Source organism: Pimephales promelas, chromosome 11 (genome assembly GCF_988280905.1).
Source record: "Pimephales promelas chromosome 11, fPimPro1.hap1.1, whole genome shotgun sequence".
Classification (NCBI taxonomy): Eukaryota; Metazoa; Chordata; class Actinopteri; order Cypriniformes; family Leuciscidae; genus Pimephales; species Pimephales promelas.
In genome coordinates this window covers 23,943,712-23,965,876 of record NC_142779.1, presented here as the reverse complement: position 1 = coordinate 23,965,876, position 22,165 = coordinate 23,943,712, and the positions used below count along the sequence as shown (strand labels likewise).

Genomic DNA, 22,165 nt, shown 5'->3' with positions numbered 1-22,165 from the left:
TCAGCAACTCTATAACACCTATTAATTGACTGGTGAAAATGCATATGCTTTCTTTTAAGTGATTATATATATATATATATATATATATATATATATATATATATAAAGAGTTCAGATGCAAAAGCCTCTAAATGCCATTTGAAATTTTCTTCTTTAAGGATGATTTTTTATCAAACTTGTATATTTAAGTTCAGTAATTTCACTTAAATAACAATTAATATGTAATTATCATTGCCATTTAAGTGAAATCACTGAAATTAAATATACAAGCTTGATAAAAATTATCATTCTAGAAGAAAATTTCATATGGCACTTAGAGGATTTTGCATCTGAACTCTTCATATATATATTCGGAACAGCCTTTATATCAGGAGTGTGCCTGTTATGCCTTAAAATGTGATATAGGTAGCTCAGGTTTTGGAACAAAAAACATCACTTTCGTTTACCTGTTGTTTACCTGTTCAAATTGCAAAAACTAAACTAAAAGTGCTAACAGGTTAGCACTTCTGCTTGAGGAGCACATCTCTGTAATTGTGTAAATATGTTCTTTAATCGTGATCTTAAAGAGACAAAACTGAAATATCATACTGCAACCCTTTCATTTTTTTATATTACATTTTAAAAGCAGTATTTTGAAATATGTCCTCCGTCACTGAACTCAGGAAACCACTCTTCATACCTGTGTGAAGTGGAACCAACTTCAAATTGAAGAGTAGCTGTAAGTTCTGTATAAAAACGAGAATATGGAATACATGTGAGTCTGTCATCATGATACACTTTACAGTACATTTCATGTTCTCTGTCAGATGTCATATTATTATCCAGCCCCTTCTCATCCCAAGGCGTCATCTAAACTGACGCTTTTGACCATGCATCAACATCTGACGCACATGGCACACTTTAGTGTCAACATGAGACACGCCTCTTAGAGGTCTAACCCTAAACCTACCCGCATCATCTAACTGACCCTAAAGGTTGCCATGTGCGTCAGATTTAGACGCATGGTCAAAAGTGTCAGTTAGATGACGCCCTAGGATGAGAATGTGTTGTATTATCTATCACTCAGGGCAGGTGTAAAACTGTTGTGTGAGACAGATAGACAGATAGTCAGTCATAGTAACGTCCTGGCTGTGAACATTTAAGTGTGAGTCTTATAGCTGGTAGCCAAAGTCAGGTGTATTTTTTTTAAAAGAAGGTCATTGGGGCTTTGCTCTCTTGGCCCACCTTGTCTATTTGATATGTGCGTGGCTGTAAATGTTTTGAAAGCTAAGCAGTCACATGCATTTTTCAAAGTTGAAGCGACTTTGGTATCCTCAGATCCCTATGAAATAATAAAAATGTTTGGGTGGAGTAACTGAAGACAGCAGTTAATATTCAATGCAGATAAGAAATAATAAAACATACAGGCACATAAAAAAAAAAAAATTAAAACTAAGGACACAAACCTACTGTATAAAACCAAAAAGCTGATAAAAAAAAAAAAAAACCTAAGGCTGAAAAGTTTGACTGGAGTTATATGTGAAACCAGAATGTTTTAAAAACCTATACAATGTATCTTTACAAGCATTGCAAACTCTTGCAAAATCCGTTTGACAGTGGAGGGGATACTGCAACAAGCAACCTCAAAAGTTCTGCACAAAAAAGACATCAATATTATTAAAGCAGTTAATGCTAGTTTTTCTAAAAACAAAATTATGTTATTAATTAATAATCTATTGATTTCCCAATATAGTTCAAATTGGATGCTCAAGTCATGTATTGCAGAAATGGATATTTCCTGGGTGTCTGTCACTTCTTTACATTCATGTCAATTAAAGTGAGAACACTTTGATCTATGTTATGCTAATTTCTCTCACTCGATCTGTCTCTTTCTCTCTTTCACACAACAGAGCAAGAAACATGCCAATAAAGTGCGTCTGTTCTACATGCTCCACCCAGAAGATGGAGGACCACCATCCAAAAGACTGAGACCAGACAATCCGGTATTTTCGTAAGCTTTTAAAATAAAAATCAGTATTACAATGTCAAAATTACATACTGCACCTTTAAACCTATCTGTCAGATATTTAAAGGAGTAGTTCACTTTAAAAAAACACACACACACACACAAAAAAACTTTTGCTGAAAATTTACTCACCCCCATGTCATCCAAGATGTCCATGTTCTTCAGTCGAAAAGAAATTAAGGTTTTTGATGAAAAAATTCCCGGATTTTTCTACATATAATGCACTTTACTGGGTAAAAAAACAGCCATAAAAAAAGAACAAAACAAAACACGAGCATCAGAGCAATGAGTTATTAGGTGATGGTTATTCAAGGTTCAAAAGACAGTTTCAGTGCTGCAAAGGGCTTTAAACAATTTCAGACGAGAAATAAGGGTGTTATGTAGCGAATCGCTCATTTAAAAAATAAATAACACGTTTTAAGTTTATAAGCTCAAATGCTCGCCTTGCTCTGTTCTGTGATGTGCATTCGTGACTCTCCTGTTCGAACTCGTTTATCAAAATGAACAAATCTTTTTTTGAGTCAATTTGTTAATTTTGTTCATTGAATGAACAAAATGATTTGAAAAAAGATTTGTTCATTTTGATGAACGAGTTTGAATCGAAGAGTCATGAACACGCATTACAGAACAGAGCAAGGCAAGCATTTGAGCTTATAAACTTAAAACTTAAAATTTGTTATTTATTTTTGAAGTGAGCGATCGTTTCGCTACATAAGACCCTCACTTTTTTATGACCTTGAACTGTCTGGTACCCAGTAAAGTGCATTATATGGAGAAAAATCCTGGAATGATTTCATCAAAAACCTTAATTTCTTTTCGACTGAAGAAAGAAAGACATGGACATCTTGGATGACATGGGGGTGAGTACATTATCAGCAAAAGTTTTTTTTTTTTTTTTTTTTTTTTTTTTAAGTGAACTACTCCTTTAAGTTCACGTTTACCTTTTCCCTGGTGATATTCTATAAGATAGGAAAATCATTTACAGAAGCAAATAGAGATTTACCGTATATTGACTGGCTCCCAATTGTTTCTCTTGAGAAAAATAACAAAGTAATCTCACCCTTCTCTAAAAAAAATGTTTCAGTTTATGCTCAGATTTACCAAGATACAAATGTCTGCAATCAAAAGTAGATCTCAAAATGAACTAAACTATTTCTCATCAAATTACCTTTTTATTTATTTATCTCTTTTTTTTTTCTACATTTATTTTATAGTCTTAGTTTAATGTCATACTGTACATCCATACATACTGTAAATGTCAACTATTTAAAATAATCTATTTTACTTGTTTATAAACCTCAGGAGCCATTTTTGTTTGCAGTGAAATGCTAAATGAGGGCAGTGTAGATTACAGACACTGGGCTTTGATTTTTCTGTTTTCAGTCCTGAGAGACAGAATGTTAATGTTCATTTTCCCCAAAAGGTAAATGACTGGCACAGCAGTCATCTAATGTCTTCATGGACTTAAGCCATGATTAACACTGAAGCAGATAGACATCTTGAAGAGGCTATTAACCACTAAATTACCACTTTCCTTAAAATACAAAAATGATCCCTGTGCGGATTGATAATTTGACACATTGGCTGTTACAGATTGTTTTGACTTGTTTGGAAGTGTTTGAGATCTTGGAATTGCTTTCCAGAAGGGTCTCTGAGGGGTGGAGATGTTAGTTTATAATTTTATCAAACATTCAGCATTGAGAGAAACCTAACCTACAATTTTTTTGTTTGAATCGTAGTCTGTGCTCGTAAATAAGATCCATTAGTGTGGTTGTTTAGGAATTATTCTTCTTGGACCAGACAGAGCTTTGCCATGACACTTTTAAGCCCTCTGTTTGAGAGGAGCAAGGATGACAAGCTACAAATCAAAACCGAACACAGCTGAAAAAAGTACAAACACTAAAGAAACTGACTTACCAAGATTACAATAAAAAGTCGGAGATCTCAATATAAACTCAAACATTTTAATCAAATTCCTTTGAGATCAAATGATCTGAGATATATTATGCTATCCATTTGTATAGCTCTATTATTGTATGTCAATAATTGTTTCATTTAATGCTATTTTTAGATCATTTAGAGATTTGAAACATTTCAGTTGATATTTGCATGAAACTACTGAGAAATCCATTAAGTCTCGTGAACCAAGAAAGTCAAGAAAGTTTTTTCACACTGCACACAATTCCAAACCCACCCACCCCAGGGTCAGAAGAGAAGGATGTATGATATCGACCACGGGAGGGGATATATCGCTCAAGTGCAGCTGACTTACCCTTCACCTCTCTGAACTTTTGTATCACTGTCTCAAATGCAGTGCCAAAAAGTCTGGAAGGTGGAACCAGGGCATCAAGATGGAAGCTTTCTCCTTCACCTTGAGCCCCGAAAGGTTAAGCCATAGATGCCTCTCCATGGCAACCATGGCAGCAATCGTGTGGCCCACGACACAGGCCACCTTCTCTGTAGCGCAGAGGGAAAGGTCTGTCGCAAGACAGAGCTCAAGGATTTCATCTGTAAGGATAATTCCTTCCCCAGATGTAAGAGGTGTTAGTGAGGACTAGGGTTGGGTGTTATTCGATACTCTGTATTTTTTAAACGATTCCGGTGCTTAAACGGTTCTTGAAACGGTACTTAAGAAAACGAAATGGCACACACTTTGTCAAAAAATAATGCCCCTTTATTTACAGGGCCAAACTGGACAAAATATTAATTTATGTCTTTAAATACAAGTAATAGGGCTGGGTATTGAGACAAATTTCACAATTTGATTTGATTTCGATTCACAAGCTTGCAATTCGATTAGGTTTCGATTACGAATCGATTCAATTCAATATCGATTATTTTGGATATCAGTTACAATAAATGGCCATTTTTCTCAAGGAAATCAAATCTCTTAACTAATGCTGTAAACTATGGGAGTCTAGTTGTAGCCTATAGACTTCATTAGCCTAATATGAAGGTGATAATGAACTGTTTTGTAGCTATACAAACACTTAAATTACACTTTTATTTATTTTTATAATAAGATTATATGAAATATAAACATTTAAATGGTGGCTGTCATAAACTTACCATATTTTTCAATCAAATATGCATTACATATTGAAGAACATTAAGATTATAATGCATATGTAATATGGTGTATATATTTAGCAAAATGCTCCTCTCTAGAGTTATTTTTTCTAGCTGACTAACGAGTTTATGTGGGTTTTCTGAGGTAAATATGACGATACATGACATTGATTACAAGCTGTTTAACTGACGTCTTTCCACGGTTGAAACGCTGATTTAGCGAATCAATGTGATATGATACGAATTTCGATAAGTTGTACTCTATCTTTTAACACACTTTCAGAAGCTCATTCATGTTTATTTCGCGCTGTGACTGGTATTATTAAGCCGGAAGAGAGATCAGCGCTGCTGCTTCTCTTGAGCTGAGCCAGAGCGATCTCCCGCCACAGCGCCAAAACGCTATTTATGTTTTTGAATTTCTAAAGAAAATGGACGTAATTGGAAAATTGAGACTTTGTTTCATATCAATAGTAACAAAGGACAAAGATTATTGCGATTTTTTGGATGCGCGCAGCCGCGATACAATGTCCCATTCATTCAAATGAAACAGGATGACTAATCGATTCTTGAGATTTAAGAATCGATATCGGTTCGTAAAAATGAGAACCGATTAATATCAAGAAATCGATATTTATTACCCAGCCCTAACAAGTAACATATGAAGAGTTCAGATGCAAAAGCCTCTAAATGCCATTTGAAATTTTCATCTTTAATGATGATTTTTATCAAACTTGTATATTTAAGTTCAGTTATTTCACTTAAATGGCAATGATAATTACCTATTAATTGTTATTTAAGTGAAATTACTGAACTTAAATATACAAGTTTGATAAAAATCATCATTAAAGATGAAAATTTCAAATGGCATTTAGAGGCTTTTGCATCTGAACTCTTCATATGGTAATAATAAATAAGCCAATAAAAAATAAAAAAATCACATTTACATAATGTCAAATAAAACAATATTGTATCAAACAATGTAATAATACTGGAGATTAATAGAGATTACTACCAGGGTAATCTAATATCGACATGGCTACAAGTTCCCATGTTTGTCTGCTTGAACCATTCATGTAAGTTATCTGGTCATTGTACTAGTTATGCAGCTCTTGGCTTGGCGAGTTTGGTATTTCGTTTCCACTGCGTCTTAGCTATGCAGCTTTGAGCAAACTTATGAAAGAGAACGTCTCTGGTTACAGGTGTAACCCATGTTCTCTGAATATGGAACGAGATGCTGCGTTCGCTGCTAAACTCCTCGCGCTGCCGACAAGCTTCCTTTTTCTGCAGAGAAATCTGAGGAGCAGATGACGCGCATGCTAATATAATATGATGACGTGAGCGCCAAGGCGGCGCAAATCATGATTCTATATGGGCTTCAGACAATTGTTCTGATGCCTAATTTTACACATGAAATGCAGACAAACCTTGGAGCGTTTTGTCTTTGGCATCTTCATTAAACCCCTCACTATCAGCAAACGTTCCCGGCCGCATATTGATAACGGCTCCCTGATGCCGGCAAATTAGTTAAAATCTCACAGAATCTAGAGCGAGCGAGCAAGAGTGCGCATGCGAGACAGAACAGACTGTGCTTCAAACCATATAGTGCGCACACTATGGAGAGGGAGAGAGCGAGAGACTTATATTTTCACAGTCAGGAATGACCAGATTGTTTTTCCTCAATAACAGGCCATGCGCAGGTTTCGTAAATGCTGCTATGGCCACCACGTAGACTTTGAGCATGGATGGGGACCTACCCTTATCCAGCAGCTCTTGAAGGAAGGAAAGCATTTTCGTTACCCATGCGGTTTGTGGGTGGAAAACCTGGGACTTTGCACCAGTTAACAAACACTGACCACTTTGAGGCATAGATGGCGCTCTGGCCTGGGTGATCGTGTTCAGCACTCCCTCATGGAGGGTTGCGGGTATCCGTTGACCGGTGAGGATGCCAAATTGAGCCCTTGGCCTGAGAGAGGAGGTCTTTTCTCATTGGAATTGGCCATGGGGCAGTGCTCGTCAGCTGCATTAGGACTGGGAACCAGGCGTGGTTTGTCCATAGCGGAGCCACAAGGAGCACTGAGCATCCGTTTTCCCTGATTCATTCCAACACCTGAGGTAGGAGCGAGACTGGGGGGAAAAGCATAGAGCGGACAGCTGGGCCAGATGTGGGCATTAGGCATAGTAATGCAATATAATATGAAAGGATATGAACACCGGCTAGCGTAGCAGGAACGCGCAGGAAGGCGGCGAAATGAAGGCCAGCGGCTTCAGTTGAAATGGCTCGTTCTGCAGAAGGATTTCTCGATAGTGTGGTTTCTCACTCTAGATCCAGCAATGCGTGCGCCTCGCTGAAGAGAGGAAAAATCTGTGATATTAGTCCTTGGAGCTATATTTATAGGGCTAGGCCGCAGTGACCAGGAAGCGACCAGGAATTGGACCGTCAACAAAGGGCCTCTCTCGATAGGCTGCTGCAGTTGCCGCAAGACAGCCAATAGACGAATCCGGCGAAACTACCGGAAGTAAGCGGGGCGCCATTACTGAGCTGTTGCTGGGTAGCGTTGCGCCATTGCCTCCTATTGTTTTAGTTGCAACTTGCGTGCACTGGAATAAACAGCCCGCGATTTACGACTGTCACTAACGTTACAACGTTAGCCCTTGTATAATGTCGAGTGGCTAAACAGTTTCCTTTATAAATTGTTTCAATGGTGGCAGTAAAATTTCAATTTTGAAGAGAAAACACTGTGAATACCCCGGGTCGACTGCCCCTGTCTGGAGCCGTACGGTTTACACAGATTTCCTGGGCGAGTACAAGACGCGGACATTCGCATATAATAACAATTATTTAATGACATAAGTAAAAAAAATATAATAAATATGTGATATAGTGATCGGCAAAATCTCCTCTCTTGCTATTTTTTCTATTCAATTAACATGCTATGGTCATTAAATGGCTTTCCTGAGCTAAATGTAAAGTTATGCGACATAATTGTTCTCCTGCTGTTATATTGACCTCTTTCCATGGTTTAAAAACACCAATTGGTCGATATTATGTATATTTTCTAGCTGTAACGTTACCTTACCCTTGCCCGTTGCAATGTGAAAATGAGATAAATAATGGACACAAAGGAAAAACATGAATTTGTTTTTTTGATTTCATTCATTTATTTATTGTTGCCAAATGGACAGATCTTTTTTTATAGTTTCCTCGTTAGCAAATGTTAGCCTAGCTAGCTTGCCAACTTGCCAAGCTATTTTCATAAATAATCTGTAAGATCGTTTGTACCTTCATTTGTTTACATACCGGTGCACATGTCTATGCCGGTTTAACAGCTCAGTAATGGCGTCGCCACAAGATGGCAGCCTACACAGAACGCTCGTCGGATTCGTCTATAGGAACGCTAAGTCTTCCTTGCCTATGTCTGCATGCTGCCGCAACGCGTTTTACATTAATACAAAATTAAGGATAATTTTTGGCTTCAATATCTCGCGGATAAGAGATTTTCCCCTAGCGTAAGATTTACACAGTACGAGAAAACCTCTCGTAAGAGAACTCGTCTTGTTTTCCAGACTCGTTTACTTCATCAGAAGGAATTGAGTCGCACTGAGGCTGTGGAAAGAGTGTTTGAGTTTCCTTTTTAAAAGTGTCAAGCAGAAGTACAGGAGAATAACAGGAGAATAACAAAAGAGGAAAGTAGGTCGGCAAGGTGCTCGGAGATATTTAAAAATAAATCTTTCTTTGCTTTAGTGTCTCTCCATCAGGTAGTTAAAGCATATTAAATAATGTTTTTCTTGTTTTCTATCGCTGTGTTTGTGTGTGGTTTATTTGTCTCCTTCTCTATTGTCCTCCATTTTTCTAAATCTATATTTTTGTATTCCATTTTTAACAGGCAGAATAAATGTGCTTCTTTGACTTTTCTCCTTCAGGCTCTTATTTTTAGCTTGTTTTCACACCCTTTCCAACCTATCAACAGAGGAATGAGAGAGTGGAGGAGAGAGATAAACAGACTCCTAATTAAATGCTCTTTGTTAAAAACAAAACAGGACCTGACACTACCAGAGAAGCACATACACACACATATTCACAGCTTCACACACCACCACCTTCACTCACAGATGCTCACACACTCACTTTGCTTTTAGTATCAAACCTAAAATAGGTCATACATAAATGCATACAGACAAATGTGTAAGTGACAAGTTGTTGGCAAGCAACAAAAAATGAATGTTTGAATGGAAACCTGAGAGTAAATATCAAAAAAAGGAAAAAAAATACATTTCTCTTTAAATTTTATTTTGTGTCTATTGGTCTTTCTCGCCTGGGTTGGCTGGTTTATTTTAGGTGTTGCTGACTGCTTACATTTTCCCAGTGTTATTTATTGGATTACACAAGGATGGATGTGTATGTGTCCCTGGTTCTGGGATCATCATAGCAATGCCTATGCACAGGCCGTCTGGATCCTGAGCAAAACCATTGAGCACATCCCTAAAAATCAAATAATCACCAAAACGTAGAAGGAAACAAACTGACAAAGCCGACTATAATCTCCAAATCAAACATTTTCCATCCCTGCTGGGAACCACTGCAACCCTGATGGTTTTTTTAAGTTTGATTTATTTATTTTTTTATTCTCTTTATGGTTTTGAAGGACATATTGTACCATTGTCTACAGTATATATTGTAAATATACTGCCTGAGCTGTGACAGTGAACTGCAAACAGCCTGTTTTAGAACTTGGGAAAACATGTCTGTGAGTGGAGAGAAAGCTACACACTAGAGCTGGGTTTCGATTCAAATTTCAAGAATCGATTCGATTCCGATTCTGAAGATCTTGAATCGATTATCATTATTCGATTCGATCCGATCTTCGAGATTTAAATAATTGTTTTTGAAAAAAGCATTTTGTTTCCAGCTGTTATACCTAAATTACAGGACTGTAGTTATGCAACATATTGATACTATTATTATAGAAATTCAACTGCAAATGAATGTAGTATAGATTGTTGTAAAGAACAATCCCCCTTCCGTGTTGATGCAACTGCTTTCACAAACTTGCACTGGTGTAGACGACAGAGGAAGCAGAGGATTACCAGCAGGAGGATTGCAAGTAACCGCAGGAACCGTGATATTCACGTTTTTTATAAGGCTATACCCTTCTTGTTTTGAACTTCATGCATGTGTATTGAATGTTAAACAAGTTCATAATGATAACGAGACTGTTTATCGTGGTTATGTGTAGCCTACAGAGGCTTCGCACAGACTGTCAGTGAATGAAAGAGATCGGCAGAGCTCTGCCGAGTCATATACAGTATGTATTCGTATATGACTCGTATTTCCACGAATACATATATGACTCATATATGTATTCGTGGAAAGGTTGCCGTGTCAAAGGAATGTGAAATAGTTGTCGAATCATCCTTTTAACGTTCACGTTACGGGTATTTACCATAAATGCGCATCAGCAGCAGCGCTGGTCGGCATCCCACAACGCGAGGAAGCCGCGGGGAAAATCAGTGAGTCACGCATTGAATCAATGCCATATAATAATGAAGCATCAGCTTCAGCGTTGCCCATGCGACACATTGCTGCTCAGTTGAGCCTTGACAAGTGGAACTCAAAGTTAAAAATAATTAACGTCTTGAAGTTGTTTTATTACGTCTATTTTAATGAATCTGCTTTTTTGAATGTGTTCGTCGAATGAACGGTTTAATGACTCAAAGTCCATTGTCGTAACAATGTGCGCGCTGAGTGAAAGCTTTCAATGTGAACATAGGGATCAGTCGCGGCATGTTAAAGTTCACAGGAAAAATGTAGGCCTATTAATAAATCGATTCTCTGAGTTATGGATCGATCTTTTTTTCAACACAACCCTACTACACACTTACCTCTCCTGCAAACAACAGTCAGAACACACACATTCACTGGCCAACTTGCTGGAATCAGGTCACAGGCTCAGGGAAACAGAACTAGGCCGTGAGGTTTGGATTTATTTGTCCGTTTCCTTTCAGCAGGGAGGTGACAGAGAACACGCTGATCCTCTAACACACACACACGCACACGCACACACACATCACCACACCTCTGAGATGACTGCTCTGCTCCAGATGTGTAAAAAAGAGTCTGCTCTTGTGTGCGGTGAGAACATGTTCACCTTTCACTCATACAGTATGTGCCAGTTTGCACCACTTTTATGGCGTAACCTGACAGCGCATTCAGGCATTGTACAATTCATGAGAACTGTAAGAATAATACTTAGGTAAAATTAACATCTGATAGAAGTGTCATGTAAGCATATATTTAGCTTAGATGCCCTGGCTGTGTGAGCATAATCAGATACCAATCAAAAGGTAGAAAATCTGCTAGTGTTTACTATGCTATGGTATAAGCGGTCATATATATATATATATATATATATATATATATATAGAAAATATTTATTTCTGGAATTTTAATTCTAGAAAATATTCACATCATTAAAATCACACTGTAATGCCACTCTTTTATATTGTTAATGCTCGGCGCTGGTTCAGCAGAACTGCGGATCATACACACAAGTATTGTACAGGACCTTATAGGCATCTAAAGATGTATATGCCCTCATTTTCTCTTTATGATCATTTTCTCTATAAGGTAGGTGTAGAAGTCAGGCCACTCACCCAAGGTAACGTAACATTAATAATGTCAGATCGTCCATGCATTGAGTGAGTGTGTAGACGGCTACGGGTCAGCCAATCTGGTTCCGTCAGTTTAAGATAACTTTTGAAAATAACAATCGCAGTCCTGGACACTGAGTGACCTTACACATTAAGATAAAATCTTATTTTCTCCAGTCATTGTTAAAAAACAAGCTAACAATACTTGCTAACTAGCGTTAGTGAAGCGGCCAGAGGGATCGTTCTGCTTTCACCTAAGCTCCGCCCACAAAGAATTGTATAGCTCAGTGGTTGTACTTTCAGAGCTTTTTTTTTTTTTTAAAGTTCTCAGTTTCTTTTAAGCATCTACTGTCTCAGATGTTTCTCCTAAAATCCCTTAAGAGAATTAAAAAATAGCAACTAATGAGACATTTGTTGTCATGGAGTAAAAGTAAAGAACCTCAGTATATGATTAATGTGAAAAGCATCACCTTTATCTAAAATTGTATCTAGGATTAATTTGATAAAAAAAAAAATATCAGAAGGTCTAGAACATTTTCTTTTAACCAAATTTTGTTAGATAAGATTAACTGAGTTTATTTTTTTTTAACCCAATGGCATTTATATAAACATATATATATATTAACATTTGCCAAAGGGGTATGAAAATAAACTTAATTACAGATACATTCTCTGAAAAAAAGACTGAAAAGTCTAATTTTGTTAAGTTAAAAGCAACATAGTTTTAAGGATGTTTATAATTACTTACCATACAAAAGTTTTAGGTCTGTACATTTTTTTGAATTAGTACTTTTACACTGCAAAGACGTATTAAATTGATAAAAAGTGGCACTCTTACGAGAAAAAAAAAGAAAGAAAAATTATCAAAAGAATCAAAATCAAAAGAATATTCATCAAAGAAAAAAAAATATTACCGTTTCAATGAAAATATTAAGCAACACAATTGTTTAGTAAGAGAAGTTGCTTCTAAAATTACAGCTTTGCATCAAAATGACATTTTAAAACATTAACATTTTTTAAATTGTAATAACATTTCACAATATTTTTACTGAACGTTTGATTAAATAAATTCAGCCTTTGTGAACATAAATTACTTCATTGAAAAACTTTTTTTTTTTTTTTTCAATCTTTACTGACCCCAACCTTATGGGAACATATATTATATGTTAGCCTATATTACTGGAACATTAGACAAATTCATTGTTTTTTTGTAAATTTTTTATTTATTTATTTTTTTGCAGGAGTGCATTAAGAGCAAGTTTTGATTACCTCTTTAGCTTTTTATTAGAAACAAATTGAGAGGTTAAAGAGTGGGAAACCTGCTGTGTTGGTCAAGTGTCCACTGCGTCAACATGCTGTCAAGAGTTATGTGTAGGTTTTCAAACTTAGTGAACAAGGTGAGGAGGAACAGAGCTGTCAATACCAATAAAGATTCTATCACAGGCACTGAAAGTCAATGAGACGGCTACCTCGAGGGAGTGTGTGCGTGTGTGTGTGTGTGTGAGAGAGAGAGAGAGAGAGAGAGAGAGAGAGAGAGAGAGAGAGAGATGTGGATTGGCATTTGACAGAATATCCACAGAGAGAAAGAGATGGATCTGGAAAGAGAAACAAACTCTCACTATCACACGTTGCAGTGGAAGTGCAGTTGAGATTTTCCAAAACTGCTATTTTACAGACATTTTGCTGATGAAGCGTCCCCTACTTAGTGTTGCTTTGCACCTCTATTTAAGTGCAGAAATGTCAGAAATGACGTTTGAGCAGAATGCGGAGATACAAACCTGGATTAAGACAACGTGCTTGAGCCAAAATTTTCTCTGCTCTGCAAATGAAAATATGCCAGTTTTATTTTTGGCTGCTGTGTGATTGCGACTGAGCAGATGCCATTTGCATTATCAGCAGCAATACTTTTCTGAAAATGAAAAATATGACATTTACTCATCCTCATGTTGCTCCAAACCAGATGTCATGTTTTATTTTTTTCTCAGTTTCTCCTGTTTGCTTTATGGAACAGTCCTTTCAGCCCTTTCAGTCCTTCCAGAAAAACGCTGAGTTTTTTTTTGTGATTGTTGCAGACAAAAATCGTCTCTGTTACGTATGTAACCCTAGTTCCCTGATAGGGAACGAAACACTCCGTCAAATGCTGTGGGAACACCCCCGCATGAGTGCGTCCTGAAGCATGTATGGAATCAGTCCAATGGCGAGAGGGAACATCATAGGTGGGTGATGTCATCGACCAGGAAACTATAAAGCACCCCAGAATCACTAATGCGTCAGCTTCTGATTGCCTCAAGCAAGTCGATCATGGGCATGCCGGGAGGATGGCAGGGAGAGGCAGCGTCTCGTTCCCTATCAGGGATCTTGGGTTACATATGTATCGGAGACGTTCCCTGATACACATGTCGCCATAAGAGCAAGTTCAGACGCAAGCACCTGCGCCTCAGGAGTGGAGCTAAAGTCAAGGTCATAAAACCGAATTAATGTGAGGACCAGCGTGCCGCATCACAAACATCATGGAGGGAAACTCAATAGAGCATTAGAAGCAGCCATACTCCTTGTCGAGTGAACTCGAACAGCCAATGGTGACTCGTAAGCAAGTGAGATGGCCTTGACCACCCACTTGTTCATCCTCTGCTTAGAAGCAGGGCACCCTTGTGGCCTGAAACATGGGTGGCCCGAAACATATGAACAGTTGTCAGATTTCCTCCACAGGGCAGCTCTGTGGATATAAGCATCTAATGGCACTTTTACACTACACAGTACCGACTCGACTCGCCTTTGTGTGGTTTTCCACTGTGTAAAATTGTACTTGTACCTGATACTAAAATGTGGTGTGAAAACAATTCCGACAGGTGATTTGTCAGAGACAATCGTCACTATTCACTGAGTCATCATTTCATGCACCAGATGGAGTATCCAGTATAACCTTGCAATTTTTAAATAGTTTGGCCAGAGATAGTTACTAAACTTACTGCTATTATTATGGCAACTCAGTATTTTTCCTGACACACTCATCTTAAACATCACTGATTGTTTCCTTTCGGTCGATAATGTCAGATGTAGACGACTGAATTGGGATCGCGTCAGAGAGCCAATGTCCGGCACATCCTGCCCCGGTGGCCTGCTGCTGCCTCCATCCCCCCGCCAGTGGCAGTTCCTCCGCCTGCTCATCGCTGATGGTGTTCCCTGGCCACTACTCCTGCTGGGCCTCTGTGGCAGTCAGAGGATGCCTCAGTTGGAGGATGCCTCAGCATGAAGGCCTTAGTATGAAGCCGCCCAGGATGGAGGAGGATGCTCTTGGAGTTGGTCACCGATCCAGAGCCGGGTGGAGTCTTTGTTTGTGTGTGTGTTCTGTTTCACCGCTTTGGTCTCAAAAAGAGTGGAGCAAGCAGTACCCACACTTCAAGAAAAAAGCAAATTCCTCTGTTCCTGGGCCCCAAGTGGGGAAGTCTGGCGGTGTGCAACCCTGTAAAGCCTGGCACCCCTCAGCCCCCTCTTGTTCGCCAGCATGGCAGCTGGGTGCGGTTCGAGGACCCCGTCATCCACCTTCTTACGCATCCCTGGCCATCTCCTGGAGACAGGTAAGAGTCAAAAATCACACTCAGACCCTGCTTTGGGCCACTTCCAGGCCTTCCGAGTCGGCTCCCTGTCTTCCACCCTGCTGCCCCACCACGTGTATGTCTGCCATCAGACTCAGTTGGATTCAGTTCACTGGCTTTGGATTCAGTTCGTCCTGGCTCATTGATATTAATCATACCTAGGTGTTGAGCTAAGATGCTCCTAAAGTTAATAATAGATAATCATCACACCTACATGTTGAGCATTGCTCCTGTCCTGTGTGCGCATGTCGCAGTCCTACAGACAAAGGATGCAATGTAGCCTTTCCTCCAGCCGATATGAAAACAAGTTTCCATAAACCCGTATTTCATTGTACCTTAGAGGGGTTATGGCCATGTTAGACCTGTGTAAACTGAAACAGGCCCTTTTCCGAAAGCCTCTGTTCAGTTGCTAACACAGATGCATTTCCAAATGCTCCGTCCCTTAGATGGCCTGCAGCGTTCGACCTAAAGGACAGTACTGAGTATCTCTTTTTTAGTTTGGAGAAGGACTCGGTCCAACACGTCTCAAGTAAGCATGTGTTCGGGTGGTGTTATTAGAAGTGAGAAAGGGTCCCACCGAAAGAACTATCAGAGGATCCTGGGGCATATGGAAGATGCAGCCACTTGGCTTCCTCCATATGAAGACCGCTTCAGCACTAGCTTCATGATCGAGTCCTCAGGTGACTGTGGCAGAGCGGCATGCTCTGCGTGACAACAGATCTCCCAGGCTGGCTTCCAAATTCTCAGTCTGTGATCAGACCTTTCATTTCTCCGGGCCAACCTACTCCTAGATCTAGGTCCACTAACACCATCTGAGGGGCCATGTACAAAGGGCATGCTTTAACCTGGGCCTGGGCGACCTCCAACTGCATTGGCATCTGTGCCTCGAGTTGTTGCAGTTCCCCTCGCTTTGAGCCATCGTTACTCAGCGAGCTGGTACTGGTCTGATCACGACCGTTGCACTATGCTTTCCTCGCATCTCACAACTCGCCTGTCACCTCCTCCTTGAAGTCAGAAGCTTCTGAGGACGCTTCATTCCACTATTCTTCCGGCCTGCTCAATTGTTCCGCCAACAAGCCTCACGAACAGCTATGGCCAGGGAGAGTAGAGACTCCATCCCCTGGCGGTCCAGCTAGGCAGGGACTTTCGTGGGGCCGCACAGTAACATCTGTTTGCATCTCTGCAGTCCTCCTTCTGCCAATTGTTATTCTGTCTGAGCCGACAACCCTTGGACAGACACTGGCTCTCAGCTGGCCCCAGGGGTCCGCAGAAATGCGTTCCCCAGTGAGCCTATTAAAAAAATGGCTATGATTCCATGGCGGCTGCTCAAGTTCAGTGATTTCATCACAGTCACATGTTGAGCAGAAATGCTTCTGAAACTCAGTGAAGTTGATCACAGTCAGGTGTTGAGCAGAAATTTAGCTCCGAAGCTGTGGATTAGCCTTCCTGATATTGTTCGTTGCTCAGACTCACTATCCCAGTTTAAAACTAGACTAAAGACGCATCTATTTAGCCAGGCATTCATATATATTTTTTTTTTATCTTACAGTTACTGTAAATTTGGCCTCTAGCTCATAAACGCCAGAGGAGAACTGGCCCCCAATTGAGCCTGGATTCTCCCAAGGTTTTTTTTTTCTCCATTGGGTCATCTGATGGAGTTTTAGGACACTATCGGGTCACTTGATGGAGGTTTTTGGTTCCTTTCCACTGTTACCTTTGGCTTGCTCAGTTGGGGATATTCAAATTAAATGACCCATCATACCATTGATCAGCTCTACCAAACTTGGATTTCTTTTTTTCTAGTAATAAACAAACACTGTTGAGTTGTTTTGATTGATACTGTGAAGCAGCTTTGATACAATCTGTATTGTGAAAAGTGCTATATAAATATATTTGACTTGACTTGACTTGAAATGCTCCTGTAGCTCAGTGAAATTCATCACACTTAGGTGTTAAGCGTAAATGCTTCTGAAGCTCAGTGATATCCACATGTAGTTTTGAGCAGTGCTCCTGTCTGTTGTGCGCCGGTCGCTTGCACTTAGTGTGCCAGGTCAGGAGGGAGCAGGTCTTGATAGTTGCCCCTTTTGGCCCAACCAGACCTTGCTCCCCTCGACAGCCTTCCTGACTTCCCCTGAACACATTTTCAGGGACGGGGCACGATGGCACCTGCGTCCTGACCCCTGTAGATCCTGGGCTAGTCCTACACTCGACACGGAGGTTCAGGTGGCTATCACAGGAACATGTGGTATTTACCATCGCTTCTGCATGCACCCCCTAAAAAGAGGTAATGTGCTTAAACATTAGGAGTTGAACCTATTCGTTGAGTGAGTCTTCTCTCCGTGAGGAGATCCTGAAAGCTCTCGATCCTGAAGGAGGGAACGGAGGATGTAGTTCCCTTGCCACTATTGCTGGACCACCGCAGACTCCGGGTTACGCTCGGCTCCTCAGCAAAAAAGCAACTAGTGCGTGCATCCACTTCCGTATTTTTACCCGCGCCACGGGGGCGGAGTGTGTGATGTGAATCTCGCACTTCAATTCCATTTGGCTCGTTCAAAAGTACTCGAAGAGCATTGGCTCTCTGACGCAATCCCCATTCATGTTGCATACGCAACCAGGACGTTTTAGACTCACCCTCCATGTGGCTTCTCTCATTCTTCCCTCATAGGTTTTCCATTTATTATTCCCTGTGATATCAATCTGGAAAGATCTCTCACACAGACAGCACCATATTCCGTTTTATAACTGTCAACAGTCTGCCCAGTTTTTTCCTGCTCTCTTCACTAAGATTACGATTGTAATTATGTTCAGCAGCTATTGATTTTTATCTTGCTGGAACTGAGGCTCTTGAGTTTTCTTCAGATATGTAGAAGCATGTTTAAAATATCTTAGAGAGGTACATACAGTATATTACATACAGATATGGCACAGAATGGTACTTTTTGCAAACACAATGTCCAAAAGTGGATCTACATACTGTGTTGAGAACGGTGTCATTTTAACCACATCTCAAATTATGTGTCATGTCAGATCCTGATTTAACTGAATGCAGCACCTTCCTGGATCAACATCTTTGTTGATCCTGGAACAATGTTCCAATCAACTAATCAGATTTGAGTTTACAGTTTATGTCAAGTTTAGGCTTACAACAATGGGTTATGTGCTTCTACATCAGTCTGTAGAGGAATTTACAGTTAAGACCCGAGGACCAGGTATGGTGAATGAAGCCAGTATGGTGAATGAATTACTTAGTACAATTATACTCTTAACACAGGTCACTAAACTACGTTCCTTCAGGTTGAATGAGTATGATTGGTTAAGACATAGATAAACTTAGGAAATCTACATAAATGGACATATAGTTCAAATAACATCTCTATTGATTATTCAATGGCTTAAAATGACCATCTGGGTCACATATCGGCATTTCTAGGCATCAGTTTGTCTTAAAGATGGTCATTTCATCTCCCCTGAGTGCCATTCATTCACCTCATGGAAGCCAGGACCTGTAAAAAAGGATATTGACACACACACACACAGAGAGACACACACACATGCGCAGATACACAGCTTCTTCCAGGTTGGAGTTGGTCAAGTTCTTGCTCTGATCAGAAAACTTCCCCAAACAAAATGATGAGATGTAGCCTACTTTCTCTCAGTAAGAAGTTAAGGCAATATTCATTATTATCATTATCTAGTGATTTAAGATGCAAATTAAAGTACTATATGTTTTAACTGTGAATTGGTCATGTACTAGACAGGCCAGAGTGACCCTAGTAACATTGGTTGTTATGGTTAGCAAGAAGAGTAAATATATGTTTTAACATGTGTTGGGTGCTTCTCTCAAAAACAAGGAGAGAGCATGTTCTAGTGAGAAGACATGTAATTCACCTTTGGCTAAGCCCCGCTCCCCTTAGTTACTGTTGCTACATCCGTCAAACTTCATCTGCGCTCTGCATGGCTTATGCTGTAACAGCTCTTCCTGCTGAAATGTTATCAAACTTTTATATAAAGCAACAAATAAAGTGTCTGATAGAAGTAGGCAAAAGGGGCTGCAATATGCGTTCGAAGGCTATATCCAAGACATATAAACGCAAGAAACAACAAGGCATCCAAAATAGAGGCAAAGGCATAACGTTACCGGTCACAGTCAAAAAATGAACCACTGCATTTCCTACTAATCGTGACGGAAGCTGGGACTAACAATATCAGGGAGCAACACTGTTCATGCAAAGCTGGGTAGGTCTCTATTCACTTCTATAATCGTTATTGCAAAGCAAACGGACTAATTTATTACACGAGTAACTTTTGACGTTGTACACGAGTATGACGTTGTATTTATTACCAGCGTGTACTAGCCTATCAGCAACCGGTATGAGAACTGAAATCATAACCTAAAACATTATAAAACGGTCTAAATAGTATAACTTCACACTCACAGTAAGGTTAGAAGTAAAAAAAAAATGTGCTTGTTGATCTTTGCGGGGTTTAGCTGACTGAGGACGTCCACACAGTTTAATCGAAACTTGAAAGACGAAACTTGTCAGGATTTTACTTCGGTTTTGGCAAGGGAAAAAAACGTGCGAATGCAAATGAGATTTAACTGCACGCCACACCGGCCTTGCTCCGTTCCCATTCAAGTTATCCATCTACTTTCTACTCCATCCCCCCAAGTCAATCCACAATCTCGAGCGTCAATGGCGGTAAATGTTCAGCTTAATGGCTCCACGGATTTCCCACAGCAGCAAGGACTCTTTGACAGCGTGTTCCTCCTTCCCCCTAGGTTTTTGGCACCAGTGTAATGATGTTAAAGGATCAGGAAGGAGGAGTAAGGAATCGAATGTCTACTTGTTTTAGGGGGAATCGAACATTCAACATAATACTTTAAACATTAAATAAAGGGAAAGTAAAGACGACTTCACACCCCTTACAGACGACTGCCACACAAACAGAACACAACGTAAAACTCTCTCATCCTTTACTGCCATCACTCCTCCTTTTATCCATCCAGAGCTCCTCTGTCAGAAAATCGCGTCACTGTCCTCACCCTGTTCCCAGAACTCTCGGCCCCGCTTGCTTGCCAAAAAGTCATTCAAATCGTTTAATATTTAAAAATATAAATATTGATTAATAACTTGTGTTAAACTAATGTGGGGTCTAATACTCCACATCTGAACTAACAAATGAGGTTTCTACGGAAGGTGACAGTGATGCATGTTCCCCTGTTGGGTTCATGTTGGTTAAACAGACAATATCTTTTCCCTCCAAGGACTTAACTGGAGCAGAATATCCTACAGAGCACGTAGTGCATTATTGACCTTCAGAACCTTAGACACAATTGTCTCTTCATGTCTTATCCAGATGTTATCAATCTTGGCTAATTTGGTTGCATGAGCAAATTAATTGATTACAAAACAAGTACTTATTTATTCTCCGTAGGCCAGCTAAATGAGCAAACATTGTTACTGCATTACTGATTACTGACATGGGTCAGACCCTCAGTTACCTCTCAGATACCAAATACACACATTGCCTGTAACATATACCAAAAAAAAAAAAAAAAAAAGTCATTATAGAATACAAACTTTCAAGTGTTATTTACCTATTATTTCCCTCTGATTTTAGGGATAACATGGGCGGGGGCAGGTTTAGGGATATGGATATGGTTAACATTAAATCTTTGGACTAGAATGTTGTTCCAGGATCTACAAAATATGTTGACCCCGGAATGCATCTAACTCTGCAAAATCAGGATGTGTGGGAAAGATGTTGATAGAAATGTGAATTTCATGCATACATACATTTTTTTTCTTGTTATTATTTTTATTATTATTAACAACAGCATGTACTACTAATATACATTTTATTTATTTATGTTTTTATTTATTTGTTGTATCTTTAGACATATCTAATATTTTTATTTGAAAGTTGCTTTTCTCTTATGTTGGTCTACAAAGGCAAAATCTTTAGAAGTACCTCACATTCAACCTGCTAAAATATCTTCCGAGGTCTGACATTCCCCTGCCTGGGAATCACTGATGTGAGAATTCTCCAAAGGAGTGTTTGGTGTGCTCATTCCAGTAACTGACTTTACTGTGTTTATAAGAGACGATAAGCTGGATTGTTCCTTTCAAAGGCAGGTCGGTGAACTAGGACAGTTCTTGGCTTCTTTTTCGCCTGATTTACTTAAAGCTGACCTGTTTCCTGCTGGACTGAATCTGGACCTGACTCACAGCGGGGGGTTGGGAGAATGCCAAGGGCCCTGTCTGTGCTAGTATTGATAGTGGCCCCATAATCCACAGTCCAGTCTCCAGAGTCGAGAAGGACAGTTCAAGCCACTGGCAGCAGCTCACAGCAAACACAATGTGGCTGTAATCATACTGTGCTTGTCTGTGCTGCTGTCTACTGTTTGTTTTTACTGGCATTTGAATATTCGAAACATCTTCTGGTGGTTAGATTCTGTACCAAAGTACATCTGATCAGTTGATGATAGCCAAAGAGCAATGGCTGAATTTTTAATTTGTTGTAGTCTTGATGCCCATCTGTAAACAAACAAAATAAATAAGTAAATAAAAAATTGTGGAGCATTGTATTTTAGCACTTCTCACATTACTGCCTCCCCAGACACAATCATTTTATTCGTTATTTGCTAAAGGAGTAAATCAAAATGTATATGTGAGAAATAACTTGAGCACTAAATCTGTTGGACATTTTTACTAATGTAATGTCTAATGTCAGGACAGCTGTTATTTTGTATTTATTTTTTTATTAGTTAGTAATTGAATACTAGACACTATAGCAGATGAATATTAGGAAATTATATATGGGTATGTACATTTATATAACACAA

The 22,165-nt window shown here is 39.4% G+C and overlaps 1 protein-coding gene across 1 annotated transcript in view; it reads left to right on the top strand.

Moving 5' to 3' along the window:
• The window catches only part of LOC120489902 (zinc finger matrin-type protein 4), a 147,665-nt gene that overhangs the window by 51,539 nt on the left and 73,961 nt on the right, over nucleotides 1-22,165 (top strand). The window contains exon 3 of the mRNA XM_039687132.2: nucleotides 1,890-1,982. Within this exon, the coding sequence (XP_039543066.2) occupies nucleotides 1,890-1,982 (93 nt within the window). The remainder of the gene's footprint in view (nucleotides 1-1,889; nucleotides 1,983-22,165) is intronic.